This window comes from Chlorocebus sabaeus, chromosome 6 (assembly GCF_047675955.1).
Source record: "Chlorocebus sabaeus isolate Y175 chromosome 6, mChlSab1.0.hap1, whole genome shotgun sequence".
In the NCBI taxonomy this organism is placed as follows: Eukaryota; Metazoa; Chordata; class Mammalia; order Primates; family Cercopithecidae; genus Chlorocebus; species Chlorocebus sabaeus.
Genome location: NC_132909.1, coordinates 59,212,532 through 59,224,745, shown reverse-complemented (window position 1 = coordinate 59,224,745; position 12,214 = coordinate 59,212,532). Strand labels below are relative to the sequence as shown.

The following is a 12,214-nucleotide window of genomic DNA, read 5'->3' as shown; positions in this document are numbered from 1 at the left end:
GCGGACACCCACGGGCTGTGTGTCCGTCACACGCTGTAGGCGCCGCGCGTGGGGATCTCTGCGCGTGTCCGTGTGTGGTGTGTATGTGTCCGTGGCTGAGTCGAGGAGGCCCGGCCCGCCGGTGTCCCCGAGTCGCCTGCGCGCGAGTGTGTGTGTGCGCGTGTGTGTGCGCGCGCGCAGCGGCGAAGGTGGATCCGCTCGCTCCGCAGCGAGCCCGGCCGGGGCCCCTCGACCTGCAACCGCCGCCGCCGCCGCCGTTCCCCGGGCCTCCCCTCGCGGGGGCCGGGCCGGGGATGGAGCCGCAGCCAGAGCCGCTACAGCCGGAGCCGCGGCGCGGAGCAGCCTGAGGCGCGGGCGGCGCGCGGGACCGGGGGGAGGGCGGGCCGAGGGGAGGGTCCTGCGGGCCGGGGGGGCGGGCGCGGCGCGCCCCCTCCCTGGCGCGCTCGCTCCCTCCCCCGCGCGCCCTCCCTCGCCGCCTCCTCCCGCCGCCTGCGGCCCCCCCTCGCCGGGGACCGAGCGCGCTCGCTCCGGCGCCGGCCTCGCCTCCTCGCAGCAGCGCCATGGTACGTCGCCGCACCCACTTTCGTTTTCGCCCGGGGACTTTTTGGGGTGGTGCGTGGGCTCCGGGCGAAAGTTGCAAGGTCTGGGGGGACAGGGGGCGGGGGCCGCCTGGAGGAGGGGCTCAAGGTGGGGACCCCCAGTAGCCCGTCGCCACGGGACCCCTACCCACGATCCCCCCCGACCCCGGCTGGGGGCGGAGCTGGCGCGCGGGGCGCCGCGAGAGACCCCAAGTGGGGAGCCCCTCGCGGGCGCCGCGGAGTTGGCGGGGAGGGCGGGGCTCCCCGGAGAAGGCCCCAGCAACCCCAGGCCGGGCCCCCGCCCCCTCCCCGGGCCAGACCCCAGGCGGGAGGGCGCGGCCCTGGGCGCACGACCCCCGAGCGCGCAGTCCATGGGGGAGCCCAGGCCAAGGAAGGGGCGCACGGCGGGGCGGCGCGGGGGGCGGGGGTCGCGGCGGCCCCCGCGGGGTGCCCTGGCCCGGGCGAGCGCGGCGCGCCAGCTAGCGGAAAATGGCCGCTGCGGAGAGGGGCGGAGAGCGCGCCGCGGCCGCCGCCGGGCGCCTTGAACTTGGAGCCGGGCGGGCGGCCGCGCTCGGCGCCGCGCAGGAGCAGCCGCCCCTCTTGCTCTCGCACCGCCCCCGCCCCGCCCCTCGGCAGACCCCGGCCCGGCTGCCGCGCATACGGGGTCCCCAGCTGGGAGGGACCCCCGGGACTCGGCCGGGCGCGCCCCAGGCCCGGGAGCAGCGGTGGCTGCACTTGGGGTTCCGGTGTCCGGTCGACTGGCGTCTGTGTCGTGCGCACCTCTAGGGGTGCGTGGGAGCCCCTGCGCTCCGTAACGGGCCGGCACTGGCGCCTGGGGGAGCGTCCGGGGTGCGCGCGACTCGGTGGTCGCATACCTGCCGTGGGGCCGCGGGTCCTGGCGCGTCGGTTCCTCCGCTTTCTGTGTCCGCGTGTGTCTGCACATCCACGTGCTGGCGTGTGTTGTGAGCGCCGCCCGCATTGTGCGGCTGCGGGACACTCTTGTGTCTTTGGATAACTGGGCGACTGTGCGCGCGTCCCTGCGGGGCAGTGTCGTGAAACTATGGCTGGGCTGCGTGTCCGCGGGGCCGCGTGTCCCTGGGTGACCGTGGGGTGTCTCCGTGTGGGTGTGTGGCGGTTGAGGGGGGTCGCCAGGGAGTGGAGAATTGTCGAGTGGCCGCGTTCCAGGGGACAGTTGGGTGCCGCTCGCTGTGTGCAAGTGACTGGCACTGAGTGTCCCCCCAGGGAAGGGTCTGCCTTCCACCCCTGGCCTCGCCTCCCCCAGTTCCTTTTATCCTGTAACTGGGGACTGCCTGGGCGGCGGGGGAAGAGCGCTCCGTCTACATTTTCAAAACTGTGTCCCTTTACCTCCTCCCTAAGTCCCCTCCACTTCCCCCAGCTTTCGGGGTCCCCCATCCGCTTGACCCAGGGGGTCCTGGCTGGAGGTTCGGGCGCGAGGTGGCGCCGGGACGCGATCACTCGCCGCGCAGACGTCGCTCGCCAGGGGTTGCGCTTGCGCGGGGACCTGCCCCGAGGGGGGCGGGGCGGCGGGGGTTCCCCCCTCCCTGCGCGGCCGTGGAAGTCCCGAGGGGTGGATGGTTACAGCAGAACAGGGGTTAGGACGGGCCCGGTGGGTGGCTAAAGAGATCCCTCTTATCCTATGCTAGGGAGAGCCCAGGGACGCCGGGACTGGTCCTCCAGTCCCGCAGTGCCGCCCCCAGCACTTGCCCCCAATGGACCAGAGGCTGTGGGCACAGAGAGCTGTTTTCTCACCTCCAGGGGAATCCCCGCCGCTCCCCACCCCCCCACCCCACCCCCTGTGCGTTTGATATAATTTTCTAAATATAAAAACCCCAAGGCCAGGCGGGTGTCTCTCGTTTTCTTCTTGATGTCCCATCATGGGGGACTGTTTGGGATTTCAAGAAGAAGAGAAAACTCATCCCACAATGACACGGAGGCCTCCCCCCACAGCACTCAAGGTCACACTTGGGTCGTCACCATCCCCCACACCCACTCCCAGCCTCAGACTCAGCACTCTCCCTCCGCACTCCCGGACGGACAGTGGGACGCCCTGGCCTTCAGCATGCGGCATGCACCTCTGTCCCCATTTTCTGTCCTGTGCACAGTGGGACACACGTGCCTGCAGTCATAATTACACACACACACCCACGACACTCCCTCACGGTGCCTGTGTCTGTACGACTATGCACACACAACCACACAGAGACTCACATAAACACACAGGCCTGTCTAGAGACAGATGTCACACACGCAGGCGTGCACGGACACACACGGGCAGACGCACTCACGGACACAAACACCACACTTGCCGGGGGGAGGACAACCACATGTCACCCTCCTGCCCTTCCCTGTCCCCACCGCGCTTCTGCACGGCCAAGAGCCCAGCCCCGGGGAAGAACTGGTTCGGGAGAAGCAGGGAGGTGGCGTGCTGTGTGTCATTGTGATGGTGCATATGTGACTCTGTGTGTGCCTGTGTGGGAATACCAGGAGGGTTCCACTTGTGGGTGTGTGTGTGCTTGTAAGAGTGTGTGGTTTGTGTGGAATGTGTGTGTGATTGTGGACAAGTGCCCACGTGTTTGTGGTTGTGTCTGCACTTGTGTGGGGGCAGCTGTGTCCCTGTGTTGTGCTTGTAGAGAAGCGTCCTGTGGGGAGTTGGGAGGGTGTATTTGTGACTGTGTGTGCCATGTGGGCCTGTATGTGTGTGTGTGTGTCTCTGCTCGCCCCTCTTTGAGGAGGTATTTGAGGGTCAGGTGTGGGGAAGGCTGTGATCATGTATGTATGGGTCTGTTTTTGTGTGAATCTGTGTGTGTGTGTTTGTGTCTTTGTATGTGTGTAGGTGTGTGTCATGTGAAGTCTGTGTCTGCAACTGTGTCTGCACAATGTGTGTCTGTGTGTCTCTGTGGGTTGTAGTGTGTGGCGTGTGTGACTCTGTGTGGTGTGTGTGTCTTTATCTGTACCAGCCTCAATGGCCTATCTGACTTTTAACTCACTTGACCTTAACATCCCTTTCTACAGCCTCAGTTTCTCATCTGTAAAATGGGACCATATGGGACACTTGCAAGGTTCACGGGGAGCTGACATTGTGAGCCCCTTGCTGAGTAGGTGTGGGGCAGGCGGAGGCTGAGTGCACACTGCACTGCTGTATAATCATTTGCCTGCAAGATTTATGTCCTTTATTCTCTGGGTGTGGTGGCTGTGGGGTTACCATGGGGGGCTGGGGTTCCTATCTACCCTACCTGAGCTGCTCTGTGAATTGCATTCAACTTTTTAAAAGTTTCCTTTAATTACTGAAGCCATTAGTGATCATATGAAGACAATACAACTATATCCAGAGGAAAAAAATCCAGTCTTTCTGATCACCCCCATTTCTGGGTGGAACTCACTCCAGAATGTTACCATCTATAGTTGGAGCATTTGCAGGAGTGAGAAATACACATTCTTATAGAGGATACATGTGCATATGTGTATATTTCCATAAAGGATGTACTTGTGGAAATACTTGTGTATTTCCATAAAGGAGATATATGTGTGTGTGTGTGAGAGTGTGTGTGTGTGTGTGTGTATATATATATATTTTTTTTTTGAGACAGAATCTCGCTCTGTTGCCCAGGCTGGAGTGCAATGGCATGATCCCAGCTCACTGCAACCTCCGCCTCCCGGGTTCAAGCGACTCTCCAGTCTCAGCCTCCTGTGTGGCTGACATTACAGGCACCCTCCACCATGCCCGGCTAATTTTTGTATTTTTAGTAGAGACAGGGTTTTGCCATGTTGGCCAGGCTGATTTTGAACTCCTGACCTGAAGTGATCTGCCTGCCTCGGCCTCCCAAAGTGTTGGGATTACAGGCGTGAGCCACTACACTCAGCCAAAGGATATATATACGTGTGTGTGTGTATGTATATACATATATGGACACTGTATATATTTTTATAAATACATGTGTACTCTTTAAAACCCTAAATGAGATCTTGAGTTTCCTTGCTGGGTCTACAGCAGTGGGGTCTCAGCCAGGGGTGATTCTGTCCCCAGGGGACACAGCCATGTTTGACATTTATGGTTGTCACGATTAGGGGGTGCTCCTGGCATGGAGTGGGTTGAGGCCATGGACACTGCTCAGCGCCCTGCAGTGCCCTGGATCGCCCCAACCCAGAGAGCGATCCAGCCCCAGTGTCACAGTGCCAAGGGGGAGAGCCTGGTCTACAGCTTCCTGTCCCCCCGCTTGTCTCTTGGGGACATCACCAGTTGGGAGCCGCTGGTTTTACTCAGCTGCATAGTGTCCCGGCCTGTGCCAGGATTACTAAACTGGTCCCCCACAGATGGACAGCATGGCGGCTTCCAAACTGTGGGCATTAGTTTTATAGGTGGCAGTCAACTCTTTTGTGCTTCTATATCTGGGACAGTTGCAGAGATGCTGAAGAGTGAAATAACTGTAGAGAGAGTGCTTTAAAAAAAAAAAAAAAAAAGCCAGATTGTGCTGGAAAGTGCCAGGAGCTAAATCATGCACCCATCTTCCGGGCCCTCCGCACGCAGGTCTAAATCCACCAACTGCCTTTTTAAAGAAACTACGATGTACGGTTCCCTGCTGTAACCAGGGGCAGGTATTTGCTGACTCGCCTACAACCCAGAGAGTTAGGAGCTGGCGTCGCCCCATTTCACAGAGGGGAAAGCCGAGATGCAGAGAGATGAAGCTGCTGGCTGGAGGAGACATAGACCCAAGTATGGAGCCTGCGCTGCATTGGCCTGCTGCGTGCATTTAGGGAACCAACTGTGTGTGCTGCGGGGGGCCCTTCCCACCCAAACTGGGATATAGGCTGCTGTTCATACACTTGCAGAAGCTTCTCCCTGCAGCCACCACCAATAATATTAATACACCCTTCCCACAGGCTATCTAAAGACTCCAACCTTCCCCACCTTCCGAGATGCGTCCTGTTGCCATAGCCATTTTACAGACGAGGAAACCGAGGTTCCTAGAGGGGCAGTCTGTGCTCTGTAAACTTCACCTTCCAAAGGATTCTAAGCTGCTGAATGAAGGTTGCAGGCAGGGTGGGCTGTGCAGGGGAGGGAGGGTGGAAGGCACGGGGTCTGGAAGTCTAGGAGGATTGTCTGAAGTCAACCGCAACTTTTAAATGTCTGTGAATTTTAGATTTCACCCTATACGTGTCCCTAGCGTGTTTTAATAAAATACTGCTTCACGTTATATTGGTAATGTGGATTTCCAGATACACTTCTTACCATTTAATTCAAATGCTCCCCACAGCTGCACGGTGGGTTTAAAACACAGACACACACAGATACACATAGACACACACACACATACACACAATTTATGGAGCGTTTGTGATGTGCTAAGCACTGTTTGAATAATGTCACCGTCATGCAGAGAGGAACCTGTGGGGGGGCCCAGGGAACCTATGCTCCAGGAATTCTGCTGCCTCCTAGTCTACCTCTCACGCCCTGGGCAAGTGGCTTCCGTTCTCTGGGCCTCAGTTTCCTCTCCTGCAACACCTGAGGATAATGGGTGCTGGTATCTTCTGTGCCCCTGGTCCTGGGGCACCTGCCCCAGCTTGGTGAGAGGGTATCATTTGTCCTTGGGAAACTCGGAGAGATGAGGCGAAATGTCCAAGCTTTCTAAGAATATTTTTAGTGGACATTTGACCGAAGGTCAAGGCTCTGCTAAGGTCATTGTCCCTATCCCCAGCAGTCTTACAGGATGGGCACCTGTAAGCCACTTTATAGGGGAGAGAACCCTTGGGGTGGGAATGAGAGACACAGCAACCTCTGAACAAGCCTGGGAGGATCCAGGGAGTGAACCGGGGGAGGGTTAGGGCCCTGTCATCAGATGCCCTGGGGGCTCAGAGCGAGGCAGGCCAGGTCTCTGCCCTGTTATCCTAGAAGGAGAACAGAATGTGGGCTCCGGGGCCAGATGGCCTGGCTCCAAGCCCCCCTCGCCATACCTCAGTCTTGAGATCTGTGAAAAGGGCACACCCCTGAGGCAGGTGGAAATTATTGGATACCCAGGGGGAGGCTGCAAGGGTTTATCTGGCCAGCTGGAGAATCCGCCTGGACTCCGTCCTCCTGGGGTGCTGGAGAGATACGAAGGCGAGGCCACCCCGCCCCTGCCCCTTGGGTGCTGAAGAGAGCAAATTCTGGAGCCTCCTGTGTTATCCTGGGCCCTTCTCGCCAAGGAAGGGAAAGCTGCACACAAACCCCTCTAGCTGGGAACCCGCAGCCCCTGCCTGGCTCTGAAGGGAGAAGGGAGCGAGGGTGCTGTGGGACCAGCAGCTCACTGTGCACCCAGAGTCGTACATCTTTAAGGGGAAAGAGGCGCGCTGGCCGGCCTCTGCGCACGTCACTTCTTCATTCCTTCCCTCCCCCCTGGCTCGTTCCTCCAACTTCCCGGCCAGCTCGGGGGTGATGGGGGGGTGGGGAGGGGGGGCCTTAAAAATCCACCTCTGGCCCTTCAATGTCCAGAAACAGCTCAGTACCCTCTCTCCGCTTGATCCGAGTGGGGTCGCCCTGCAGTCCCGGGGTCCGGTCTAGTGCCCCTGGGCACTGCGTAAATACGGGAGTGGGGGGTCCTGAGACGTCGGGGGAGGCTCTCCTTTCTCGCTCGCGCCCTTTTTTCCCTCGTTTCTTTGAAAGTTGGGTGTTGAGAAGTGGGAGGTTCGGGGTGGGAGGGGAGATAAATGGGGGGTGGGAGGGGAGAGAAATGGAGGAGGGAGGGGGAGGGTGTCAGAGGGTGGAGAGAGAGAGAGAGAGACAGAGACGGGGGAGAGAGGAAGAGAGAGACACCGAGAGAGACAGAGGGAGAGAGGGACAGCGAGCGAGGCGGGCGGTGCGAGAGAGGGAGAGCGGGAGGGAGGAGGAGGGAGACCGAGGGAGGAGGCGGCGAGGAGAGCGCGCCGGCCGCGGGAGGGGGGGCGGGGGGGGGGTGGTTTGGAAAAATGACTCAGTAACTTCAGCGCGCCCGCTCCGGCCGGCCCTGCGCCTCCCGCCGCGCCCGGGATGTATTCGTCCCCGCTCTGCCTCACCCAGGTACGGTCCTCGCCCGGGCCCCCGCCCGCGCCCCCCGCGCCCTGGGCCCCGCGCCCCCCACATCCCAGCCCCGGAGTTTTGAAGCCGGAGGAGGCGGGACGAAAAAGGCGCGCGTCCCTCCCGCCATCCCTGCCCGGGATGCCCCCCGGCGCATAGGGCTGGGGTCCGGTGGGGGGAGGGTCAGGCTGAGGGACCCCCACACACACCCCTACCTACCCTGAACCCCCTACGCGGGACTCCCGCCCAACCTCCCCACCCTCGACTCTCGGGACCTCTCCCGGATGTGGGGGCTTGGTCTGCAGATTTGCGCTCCCCCCTACTCCGACGTACTCCCCCCTGACACTCGGAAAGGTCGGGGTGGGGGCTGGTCCCCCTCCAGCAAGGGCTCTGCGGGAAGCCCCTCGCCTGCTTCTGAGAGGAATCTAGGGGGTCATGCTTGGACCCTGGGTTTCCCCAGCTGGAGAGAAGGGGACCTCTCATGAGTCTCCCCCATGTCCCCCCACCAAGGTTGTACGGGCCGCCCTGGCCCTGGGCCGCCTTTCCCCCGTTATTGGCCCACGTGTGCGTGGAGGGGGAGGGGGCACGAGAAGTTGGAGGCCCAGGAGGGGGAAGGGTGCTCTGGCGGCCCGGCTCCGGTCCCCCGCTTTGCAACCCCCCCACCCCCCGCACCATCCCGATATTTTCGCTGCATCGATTCTGGATTCTGTAGCCGCCGCCGGGAGGAGCGGGAGGCCCGGCGCTCCGGGTCTGGCCCGGGCACTGCGGCGCTGCGGACGCCCTCGCCAGCCCGGCACCTGCCCCTGCCCCCTCCCCCTCCCGTAGCCTCTCACCCCTGGCCGCACTCCCAGACTGCCCCGGGGCCCAGCCTTGTGCAATGGCTGAGGGGGTGTATGGGGAGGGGGCGGCCCCCCCAACTCCTTCCAGCCCCAGACTCCCCGGGGACCCCGAGGTCTGCAGGTTCCGTTTTCTAGATTGCTGCTTTCCTCCTTATGCTGTGTGTCTTTAGGCTGGAGAGGTTCTGGCCTCAGTTTCCCCTGAAGTGACGTGCGGCTAAGGCTGGTTCTGGAGAGAGGGCCAGTATGGCGGGCAAACTGTAAAGTCCGGGCATGTGGGGAGTGCGATTCCAGCGAGGGCCAGGCCAGTCTTAAGGAGCACTGTGTGGGGAGTATGTGAGTGCCCGGCTTCCGCCCCAGGGCATGGCGCAGTGAGGGATCCCCCCGCGCCAGGCATGGCCCTTGGTAGGATCTTTCTCACCGGCCCCCTGCAGCCGACAGGGAATGTGGGGGCTGGTGATGAGGGGGTCTGAGGCCTGTCCTACCTATGATCCCCTGAGTGACCTTGGGTAAGTCCCTGTCCCTCTCCCAGCCTCAGTTTCCCTTTCTGAGCAGCTTTGGGGAGGGGTTCCCGAAGAAGGCATCTCTTTGAAGCTCTCCAAGAACAACCAGGGTTGAGTGGGCACGCTGTGTGACCTTGGGCAGGCTTTGAAGTCTCTGGGCTTATGGGGAGACTGAGGTGTCCCCGCTTTGTCCTCGCCAGCTGGAAGGAGCCATGGGAGGGCTGAGCGGAGGGGAGGCTGTTCCCAGGCTGGGGCGGTTGGAAGGCTGCCTGGGCACCCTGGAATTCCCCCATCAGGGCTGGTTGGGAACCATCCTGGTTGCTGGGGTTGGGGGTAGTGAGAACCCCAGTCCAGGCGTTGCTTCAGAGAATTGCTAACTCGGCCTCAGTTTCTCCAGGAACAGGGCGAGGACCAGCCAGGAGGGCTGTCTGTGGAAACCGAAAAACGGAGAGGCTAAAAACTAAGAACTATCCAGGGTTGGTTGCTGCGTGTAGGAGACGGAGATGAGAAGACAGAGAGGGGCGGACAGAGGCAGAGAGCTCCCAGGCCAGGGTGGGGACAGCGAGTCCCAAGTGCAGGGGGCTCCCTCCTCTCCTGCAATTCTCCTCTCTGCCCCTCCCTCCACCCCAGCCCCAGAGTGGAGCTGGGGACCCCCTTTTGGGTTTCTCTTCAGCCTGAATGTAATCCCCACTGCTCCCCCAAGGCCCAGCCTGGTCTGGGGTAGCCAGCGGGGTGGGCTGAGGGACTCAGAAGGACCCTGAGTGTCCCATGCAGGACCCTCCCACCCAAGTCCTGGCTGCCTGACTCAGTTTCCCAAATCACATCCCCTCGTTTCTCTCATCTTGGTCTATTTTCGTCTGTCTATATCTCTATCTTTCTCTCTGTCTCGCTCTGACACTCTCTCTGTGTCTCTGTTTCTCCCTGTCTCTCCAGCTGTGTTTCTCCCCGCCTGTGTTTCACTCCCAGTCACTGTTGGTCTCTTTCTGTCTCTCTTTCTCATCCTCTGTCTCTGATGTCTCAGTCTCTCCCTCTGTCTCTATCTCTTCATGTCTATCTCACCATCCCTTTCTCCTCTCTGTCTCTGCATGTCTCTCTGATGTGTCTCTGTCTCTCCGTCTCTCCCTGCCTTTGCCCTCTTTGTATGTCTCTCCGATGTGTCTCTGTCTCTCTGTTTCTCTGTCTGTCTCTCTGCCCCCTTCCTCTCTGTCTCTGTGTGTCTCTCCCATATGTCTGTCTGTCTCTTCATCTCTGTCTCTCCGTCCCTTTCCCCCTCTCTCTGTCTCTGCGTGTCTCCCCTTGCCCCCTCTCTCCCTGTCTCTGCATGTCTCTCCTTACTCCTCTCTCTCTGTCTCTCTCTGTCTCTGGGCCTCCCTCTCCCCCCTTTTCCCAGCTAATTTTACAACCTGAGCCCAACCGAAAATAGCTCCCTTTTAGCTGATCCGACCCGGATCCTTCTCGGGAGCCGAGGCTGGTGGAGGGTGGGGGGGCGCCTCAGTGCCAGCCCGCTCTGTGCCACCCAGGCCCTGCCTGCTGAGGGGGGGAGCGGGTGCTGGCGGCCCTGGGGCATTCTGGGAGCCCTGGGCCAGGCTCGGCGGTGACTCAAGCTCTTTTTCACTTTTACTCTCAAGAGGAACTGTGTGGAGCCCGCAGCTCCCATAAATCCTGCCGGCGGGAAGGCCGGCCTCCCCGTGTCTGCTCTGGGCCTCCCTCCCTGCCTCCCTCCCGTCAGCGCCACTGCCACGTTATTCCGGGTTTGGGGCCAAGTCCCTCTTGGCTGCAGCGCCGAGGATTCCCCAGGTCACCTCCACCCTGCCACCCGGTCCCTGCCTCATTCATTCATTCTTTCCTTCATTCCCTCGTCCCATGCCCTCTCAGAGTGGAACATGCTTTGCTGCCATTTCTCCAGCAGGGAAACTGAGGCTGGGAGGGGCTGTCCTCCCACCCCAGACCCCCGACCTTTGTTGGATTTTCTAGATCTTCCTTGAGCATCTCCTGGGCTCCGGGGATAGGAGAGGGTGGGGGAGGCAGCAGGGCCCAAGCTGAGTGTGGGTTCTTAGAGGGAGCTTGGGGGGTGCCTACCAGGAGCAGGGGGCCTGCAGCCCCTCAGGGCTGGGAGAGGGGCTAAGAGTCAGAGAGGGCCAGGGCCTGCCTGAAGCGGCACAGCAGGGCTGGCAGAGCTGAGGTTTTCCATCTGGCGGCTTGGGCAGGTGGGCGCTGTCTCCCTGTGTGCCCCCGACCCGGGGCCTGGTGCCCTCTGATTTACTCTCTACAAGGCGCCCCCACTCTCCCGGTGTCTCTCCCTGTCTTGGTTTCTCTGTGTGTCTCTCTCTGTTTCTCCCCCTCCCCTCTCTGCGACGGAGGTGCCTCTGCACACCAGGGCCAAGCGCCCTGTAAATCACCAAAGCTGGGATTCTGACAGAGTCAGCATTCTCTCTCTCTCTCTCTCCCCCCGCCGGCCACCTCCCTCTCTCCCTCTCTCCCCCTCTCCCATCTCATTCTCTTCTCCTCTCTCCTTCTCTGTCTCTCTCCTCCTCTCTCCCCACTTCTATCTCCCGCTCTCCTTCTCTCTCCCTTTCCATCTTTCTCTCTTCCTTGCTGTGTCTCTCCTCCTTTCCCCTCTCTCCCTCTCTTTCTTCTCTCTTTCTGTCTCTCTCTTTCTCCCTCCCTCCCTCCCTCCCTCTCTGTTCCTCTTCCTCTTTCTCTCTCTCTGAGCTGGCCTCCCACCCTGTCTCACACCAAATGGATGGGAAGCGCTGCCTGGGCCTCCTGCCCCTGGCCACGGCCCAACCCCCCACTCTCCTGCCTGTGTCTACACCCACCTCACCTGGGTGCCGCTCTGCCCTGCAACACGTAGCGTGCAGGCGCCCATGTCCTGACCAGGACACATGCATGACCACACGCTGGGCGCACACGCGTGGACACTCCCTGACACCCACACGGACGGGGACACAGCTCTGCCTCCCTCGGATCTGCCCTAACGGGGATCACCAACACATAGATCTAGAGTACCCCTCAGATCTGCCTGAAAATCTTGCTCAGGAGGCTCCAAACCCAATATGGTACCTGGTATAGAGTAGGTGCCAAATAACTGCTATAGAGTGGTGCCAAATAAGTGTTGCTGTGCTTGTGATCGTTGCTAAACTAATTCTCCTCTTTCCTGACTCTGGGTGGGTGACCTGCCCCCAACCCCCCACCCGACCCCAGACTGTTTCTCGCCCTGAAATGAAGTCAGCAGAAACTCCCACTTCC

The 12,214-nt window shown here is 60.8% G+C and overlaps 1 protein-coding gene across 6 annotated transcripts in view; it reads left to right on the top strand.

Moving 5' to 3' along the window:
• Window positions 1-445: 445 nt before the first annotated feature.
• Window positions 446-12,214, top strand: part of NFIC (nuclear factor I C) — a 107,013-nt gene continuing 95,244 nt past the window's right edge. For 3 of the 6 annotated variants that reach the window (XM_007994773.3, XM_007994770.3, XM_007994768.3), the window contains exon 1: window positions 7,524-7,629. In XM_007994773.3, coding sequence (XP_007992964.1) covers window positions 7,600-7,629 — 30 coding nt within the window. In that variant the 5' untranslated portion in view covers window positions 7,524-7,599. Of the gene's footprint in view, window positions 564-7,523; window positions 7,630-12,214 lie in introns of those variants that run through there. The other 3 variants (XM_007994771.3, XM_007994769.3, XM_073017132.1) reach the window with 2 other exon arrangements.